The sequence below is a fragment of the Candoia aspera genome, chromosome 1 (assembly GCF_035149785.1).
Source record: "Candoia aspera isolate rCanAsp1 chromosome 1, rCanAsp1.hap2, whole genome shotgun sequence".
Classification (NCBI taxonomy): Eukaryota; Metazoa; Chordata; class Lepidosauria; order Squamata; family Boidae; genus Candoia; species Candoia aspera.
In genome coordinates this window covers 340,741,640-340,749,642 of record NC_086153.1, presented here as the reverse complement: position 1 = coordinate 340,749,642, position 8,003 = coordinate 340,741,640, and the positions used below count along the sequence as shown (strand labels likewise).

The following is an 8,003-nucleotide window of genomic DNA, read 5'->3' as shown; positions in this document are numbered from 1 at the left end:
TTGGGTGGTCAGCTGCCAGCAAGAGTGGCCTTGAGCTGCTGCTGTTGTTATTCTTCATAGTGCTATTAATAAAAGTAGTATTTATTAAATTGTTTTCATATTTTAAATGTTTGAGGGCTGTGAACAATCTGAAACTTCAGGAAGGGGTCAATGAGCTGAATTGTTTGAGGGCCCCTGTTGTAGATAGATCAATGAAATCATCTCCACAATGTGTAGTGGCCATAGAAAGGCCAAATGTCATGCTAGCGATCTTTAGAAAAAGTCTAGACAATAAATCAGCTGACATTATAATGCCCCTATAAAATCTATGGTGCAGCCACACCCAGAATACTGTGTTCTGTTGTGGTCACCGGAAATGAAGGGGGATCAAGCTGGAGAAGGTGCAGAAAAGAGCAACCAAGATGATTACGGGACGTGAACTGGAGGACAGGACGCAATGGGTTTGCTTAAAGAAAATTCCCTTGTGAGGAGGTCCAGTTGAGGCTTATAAAATTATGCGTGGCACAGAAATGGTGAACATGGAGAAGTTTTCCTCCGTCTCCCATAACCCTGGAACTGCAGGCCACCCAAGTACATTGACCAGTGGAGTCCTTGGTGCTCTCTGAGCTTGGCTGTTTGCTTGCAGACATTTCATCACCGGACTAGGTAACATCAGTTAGGTAACAATGAGCACTGATGTAGTTCCCTAGTCGGGTGATGAGACGTCTGCAAGCAAACAGCCAAGCTCAGAGAGCACCAAGGGCTGTATAGTTTAACCCTGAGCTACATATATATTCTCTTCTGTTGGACATTGACCAGTAAAAGATTTAAAAGTGGAGAGAGAAAGTGTTTCTTCATGAAGCAATCAATCCTCCCAAGGAGACTACAGCAGTTCCTAGAGGACAGGACTACTGAGGGTAACAAGCCTGGAACCCAGGATGCTGTCTGCAGGAATGGGGACAGTCCACTCTACAAAGCAACAGCAGGAGACGTCTGCCGTGATCTTCTGTTTGTGGGCTCCCCAGATGCATCTGGTGGGCCACTGTGGGAGAAAATGCTGCCCAGGTGAACTGAGACACGATCTAGCAGTGATGTGCCCCATGTTCTCATCAGGCCTTGATCCCACAATCAGCTCTTCCATAAAATCAGAGACCTAAGCTTTGAAAGCTTCCAATGTATGTTTAAACCGAATCTAATTAACAACTGTTTGGCGCTGGGGGGACTGCACTATGAAGCTGGAACGATGCTTTCTCCTCCTCCTCCTCCATGCGATCCTCACCCCACCCCAGTGCTTGTCAGCTGCTAGCTGGGCTGGTCCCTCTTTCAAATGCAGGTCACTGAGCTTGGGTTGGGTTGGAGTCCTGGTACGCACAAAGGATTTTGAAACCACCAGATTCTCCTGCTGCGCAAACTAGCATTGACTGATTATGTGCCATCCAGACGTTGACTCTTACTGACCACATATATAGATCCCCTCCTGGAGTTTGTGGTCTCCTCCAAAGATCCGTGCTGGGTCCATTCCCTCAGAAGGAAGAGGAGTGTCTTCTCCAACCCTCTGAACTTCCTTTTAATTCCTCACTCCACAAAGGTTATTTACTCAGGCTTTCCATCTGTCATTCGCTCTTTCCCCTCACCAGATATCACTTTATCCCCCACCCTGTGTCATATTTCTTTTCCTTCCCATTCTCACAGCTGCAGCTCCTGTCACAAGGTGGAGAAACCACTGACTCATTGGACTAGGGCCGGGGAAGGAAAACAGGATGCTGGCAAGTCCACTCACTCCTGTTATGTGAACAAGGAGGAAGCCGGGAAAGTTGTGTTTCTCTCAGTCCAACTTCCAAGAAATATTCCAATGCGATGGGGAGAGGACTTGCAGCTGGCCAACAACGGCAACGAACAATTGGCTGCCCTAACACACTCCTCCTGGCGTTCCCGTTCTCAGCAGATTGAACTTGGTGATATAGCCAGAAACCGCGCAGCCCTAAACCGCATGTCCTTCCTCCTATGCCAGGTAGGTTGAATCAGGCCACGCAGGGACCCTCAGAAACCCTCCAGAGTCTCATTAAGAGAGTCCTTTTAAACAGGGAGCAAAAGTTCCCACGCAGAAGGCAAACTTCACAGCTCAAAGTCTCTCCGTGGATCCAGTCACAGCACCGAGCTGCAAAGGATAAAGCGAAATACTTACTTCTACAGGAAATGAGAAGGTGTTCGGAAAAGGACTGTGTGAATAGAAGACACTGAAAAAGGTACTTTTTGGAGGCCAGCCAACAGGCAGACAATTTTTTTCATGGCAGGGATTTACTTGGTGATACTGGGGGACGTGGCTGATTCAAAAATGTAACGAGAGCTTTCTTTGCCTTTGTAGAAGACAGCAATGCCCTTGAGCTGGGTGACGGTGCTGACCTGGCTGGTTTCCCTGAGGACTTTCTCCGTCGCACAAGATTCAGCCCTGGAAGAAGCCTGGAGAGGCTGGAAGAGGACCTACGGCAAAGTGAGTGGGTTGGTTTTGGTCCCAAAGAGATTAATGTCTGACTTAGGGTCCAGTAATTCTAAGGCAACAGCAGCTTAGCGCTTCAGAGATCATGCAGAATGATCTCACTACCCTTGAAGACACTTCTGTTTTAAGAATCTGAACGATTGGTGAAGAGAACTAGCTTTGAGGAAGAAAAAACATCTGGCTCCAATGGCACCCAGACAGATGTTTCAGAGCAAACTAGGGCTGTCTTCCCTTTGGCGGCTACCTTTTTCAGACTATGGTGGGCTTTTCCCAGGGGCCTATGGTATTTTTTTAACCCATGCTGTTTTGGCTCCAGCCTGCAGAGGACATAGATGTTGGGACTCACCTCGTACTTACCCCCAGGTGAGCACAGCACGGGGAAACACCCAGTGCGTCCTCAGAGGCTTTCTACTCTCCTGCTGGCCATTGGTGCCAGCATAGTCCTGTTTCACTAATCTTACCACCGGCAGATCCATTCCGTGGACCCGGGATTTAAGCCGTTCTTCAGTCCGCAGGCGACGGTCTGAGGTGGGCAGGAACATAGCAAGCCGAATTCTTGGCTTCATTGCAGGAGGAAGAGCCCTCCCGGAGAGCCACAAGGGAGAGGAATCTGCAGTTGATCGAGCAGCACAACCGTGAGGCTGATGAGGAGGATCAGGCCTACTGGAGGGCCACGAACCACTTCAGTGATTTGGTAAGCAAACTCGGGAGCTTCAATGGGCGCCCAGGCTTGTTGGAGAAAAACCTTCGCATGCCAATGCACAGGCATCCGTTACAATTTAGAAAGCAGGCCTTCTTCCTCTGGTGAATTGAAGGGCCCTCCTCCCAGATAACAGCGTAAAATTTGCAGCTCCTTCTGCCAGTTTTACCTCTTTTGACTGTTCTGAGCTGAACAGGGTTTTCCCGATTTTGCATCTGCAGCATGCAACAAGCAAGACGGTTGATCTGAACCCAGAAGGGAACCAGAAGGGAAAACATCTGTCAATGGTGTTTCAGCGAGATTAGGGCGGGCTCGGCTCTAGGCTTCTTCTGTCTCTTCTAGCCTCATTTCTTTGCTCCTTCTCTTACACCCCATTCCGTCATAACCCAAGTCGAATTGTTTTCTTTTTAAACAAACGGGAGTCACGAAGGGAGCTGAATCCCAAGTTTTAGTTAGAATTTCCTTTCCTTCCTTATTTACGTATCAAAGTCCCGCCTTTTATCTGGAGTTCAAAGCTGTATCCACAGCATTCCCTTCTCCTATTTCCCCCACAATCCCATGATGTAGGTCAGGCTGAGTGACTGGCCCCAAATCATCCAGGGGCTACAAATGCCAATTTCCAGATTTCTTTATGCTATTTTGGGAGGCAACTGGCAGGGGTGTGCATGCGTCCAGTGCTTCATTATTTCAGCCTTGAACTTCCATCCTCTTACCTGAGCAGTCTATCCCCATTTCACAGCTCTGCTAGACCATTGGCACACCCAGTTTTTAGGGAGACAACATCAAAATGGCAGGATCGATCGATCAATAGATCAATCCCGTTATTTTTATAAATAAGTCAAGGCGGTGAACATACCAAATACTCCTTCCTCCTCCTATTTTCCCCACAACAGCAACCCTGTGAGGTGAGGTGAGTTGGGCTGAGAGAGGGACTGGCCCAAGGGCACCCAGCCAGCTTCATGCCTAAGGAGGGACTAGAACTCTCCTACCACGCCTGATTGGCTCCTGGGCTGAGAGAGGGACTGGCCCAAGGGCACCCAGCCAGCTTCATGCCTAAGGCGGGACTAGAACTCTCCTACCACGCCTGATTGGCTCCTGGGCTGAGAGAGGGACTGGCCCAAGGGCACCCAGCCGGCTTTCATGCCTAAGGCGGGACTAGAACTCTCCTACCGCGCCTGATTGGCTCCTGGGCTGAGAGAGGGACTGGCCCAAGGGCACCCAGCCAGCTTCATGCCTAAGGCGGGACTAGAACTCTCCTACCACGCCTGATTGGCTCCTGGGCTGAGAGAGGGACTGGCCCAAGGGCACCCAGCCGGCTTTCATGCCTAAGGCGGGACTAGAACTCTCCTACCGCGCCTGATTGGCTCTTGGGCTGAGAGAGGGACTGGCCCAAGGGCACCCAGCCAGCTTCATGCCTAAGGCGGGACTAGAACTCACAGCCTCCTGCTTTCTGGCCCAGCACCTTAATCACTAGACCAAACTGGCTGTTATAGATGAACCCCCTCCCCCCACCAAATTAAAATGAAAAATTGCCCTTCTGCACCAAAACAGTTATTCAGAAACTGCCTTGCTGTGTGCCAGTCAGTTGCTCTGTTTAACCAATAGCTTGCTAAAAGCCTGCTTCCATGCCCAAGGCAGGACTAGAACTCTCTGTCTCCTGGTTTCTAGCCCGTTGCCTTACCCACCAGACCAAACTGGCTCTCCAATAATGATCAGAGACTAGAGGGAAGGAACGTGCCCACATCAGCCTGAAACAGCTAATAAGCTTCATTCTGATCACCTTCGCTATCCACGCTATAAAGCGCAGTGTAAAGACACCAGAACAGCAAACCTGTGAACAAGCAAGTAAAATAGGCCTGAAGATTACTTTTACTGGGTGTCTGGGACCATGTCTTGTAAAGAAACATTTCCCATTTCCCAGATGCAGCTAGCCAGACTTCTTCTGCCGGGTGTTGAGATAGGAATGGTAAGAGCGTCTGAAGGGATCAGGCAAATATGCCACAAGTACGCTTCCTTTTAAACAAAAGGTGATGTGCTAACTCCACTGTTCTCTCAGACCAGCGAGGAACTTAACCGCACGACCGACAGCTCGCATCCCGATTCAGCTGATCCACACCACGCGTCTCAAGGCTTTTCCCAAGCACCAGCCGTCCAGCAGATGCCCAAGCACAAGAAACAGCGCCACGCACGCTACGGCCCTTCAAGGAAAGACCAGGTGAGCCCTGGACAGTCTGCACTGCCTGCTCACGCTAGCCAAAGGCTAATGACCACCGCAGACTTTTCCTTCAACGCAAAGAATCCCCGTCTCCATTTTGAGCAGGTTCCAATCCTGCAGACTCATGTTTCTGCTCAGCCGCTTTCAGTCCAGCGTTAACGCAAAGTACACGCCTGCTTCGGTCCTTTTGGGAGTAACGCACTTCACCTGTGTGGCTCAAGTGGTCATTATAATGTCCTGGGGCATGGTAGATACGGAGATGATGCCCTTGTTCTGTTTGCAACCCACTCCAGGCTCTGCTCTCCAAGCCACACATTTTAAGCTCAGGTAACTCCACACCATCTTCTTTTTTAAATTGTAACAGCTGATGGAGAGACCCCGCCTCTAAGGGGTCCTTTGGCTTCCCGAGGCTGCACCAAAGAAAAAGGCAGAGCTTCCCTGTATACCTGCTCCCCCTCCCATCTCCTGCCTCAGGCAAGACTTTTTTTTTCCAGCTAGACTTACCATATTTTCAAGCAGTTAAATCCTACTTTCCAGGATATTTTTTTGTAAACTGGCAGGGATGCCTGGATTGGAGTGCAAAACCAGGACAATCCTGTCAGACCAGGCATAGGGTGAGCCTACTGTAAGCCTGTATACACACCTTGCAGCCATTCTGTCTGTCTCTCAATTTATTTCCTCTCTTTTAAGCTAATGGCTCTAATCTGATGGTGATGATTATTTCAACAGCTGGCTCTCACCTACACAAGAAAACTGGGCAAGCAGCATTCTGGAAAATTTGCAAAGCCTTGTCTAATATCCAGCAACGGAACCAAGAAGCTGTTAGGAAGAAGGTGTTCGTGTACAAGCCGTTATCGTCGTCGTTGCCAGAGATGCTGCAAGCTTGGTTTGTAGAGTCAGGCAAGGCTGTGACTCAGGATCGCTCATTTATTAGTAGCAGGATCTAAAAGAATCTAGCAGATTTCTCCTGCCTGCCGGGCTGATTCTCCCGCTTTTGCTCTGGTGCTTAAATTTCCTTGTAGGCTCTTCTCCCCTCCCGCCCCCACGACATCTAGGTTGGGTCTGCTGCTTAACCTCTTTTTATATATTAACCAGTCCATTAGAAAAAACGATACAGAACCGAATATTTAGTGAGACAAGGGGAAAATAACCTAAAGGCAGGACGTTTGGAGGCGTCTGTAGACCGCCCACTCCCCACCTTTTAATACTTTTGCTTGATCGTTGTGGTCTGGTTCTTAACTTTTTCTTAATAAAAAGGCATTTTGGACTATGGCTTCCTTTTGCCTTCTCTGAAAAAGCAGGTAAGACGTTGTTCCTTTGACTGTGTCTTGATTGCAGATTTCAGGCCAGTCTAGACTTCACCTCAAATTAGTTTTTTAGTTTAGGCTATTTGGTCCCTAAACAGTTGATATTAGGATTTTTTTTTAAGTTTTAGTTCATTGCTTGTATTATATTTTCTAATGGAAATTCAATCTTTATTTCAGTTCTCTTCTGTATTATTCTATCTGGATCTTTCCAACTTCCATCAACATCTATTAGAACCTCTCCAAGCTTTGTTATGGATTAGCTACTTCTAAGTCTTGATTTCATCCATTTGGGCTACTCTGCTGTAAAACCAAATTTTCGAAGGAGCCATACTTAATAAATGGTACTGGTAGTTTATGTAGCAGTATAAGAGTTTAAGATAATAAAAAATAAAATAGCTAATTTTGCTTGTCATAATCATTACATATGGCCACTTCATTTCATGGCTACTATTACTTTTTTTCTTATAAAAATCAAGTTTATTAGATCTGTGAAGCAATCTGAACTTAAAAGGCAAACTGTGATTTGGAAAGTGCATGGGTGGGGATGTAGCACATACTGGGAATACCTCACTAAACACACCTTTTCCTGGAATTGCACAAACCCAGGAAAAGACACAGTTGCATTAGGGTTAGGTGTGTCCCTGTGCACACACTGAGCCACCTTTTGAATCTGGAGTGTTGCGCAATTCCGTAGTTTATTATGATGCTGTAATTTTTGCAGGGTAAAACCTTATTTTGGATTATGCGGTGTGCTTTTGCTTTTCCCCCACCTGAATTTCACTTGTGTATACTTATAATAATGGACAGATCTTAATGGAGGAAATTTATCTGTGTGGTTGTTAAGAGTCAACACCAACTTGATGGCACATAGTTAATCACTCATTATAATTTTATCTGTAATATTTTTTGTAACATCTTGGTTTTCATGAATGGAATGCATTTTTTGCTTTGAATTTTGAAACAAATTTTTGAAAGGATACACCTGTGCATTTGTTCCAACAGTCAGATTCTCTTGCAATCATATTCTCTTGTTTACAGGAAGAATTAGGAAGCCAATTTTCAAACTACCAGAGATCCACCTATTTATTCATTGCATTTATGAATAAATAAGAGGCCTTTCTCAAGGCACATTACATGGGAGATCTTCCATAGTTTTAATTCTCATTAAAGCAAGCCTGTGAGGTAGGTTGGACTGAAAGAAACTGGCCAAAGACCATTCAGGGAGCTCTTCAGTCAAAGGAGGCTGTGAAACCAAATCTAATTGAAATCCAACCCCGCAACAACCAACTTTCCCCCGCCAAACAG

At 46.9% G+C, this 8,003-nt stretch overlaps 1 protein-coding gene across 1 annotated transcript; it reads left to right on the top strand.

Moving 5' to 3' along the window:
* The first annotated feature begins 1,831 nt into the window (after positions 1-1,831).
* LOC134487541 (uncharacterized) lies at positions 1,832-6,484 on the top strand. The gene is made up of 5 exons (XM_063289397.1): positions 1,832-1,990; positions 2,345-2,470; positions 3,048-3,170; positions 5,233-5,391; positions 6,121-6,484. The coding sequence occupies exons 1-5, from the start codon at positions 1,832-1,834 to the stop codon at positions 6,283-6,285; spliced, it is 732 nt and encodes a 243-aa protein (XP_063145467.1). The 3' UTR covers positions 6,286-6,484.
* The last annotated feature ends 1,519 nt before the right edge of the window (positions 6,485-8,003 follow it).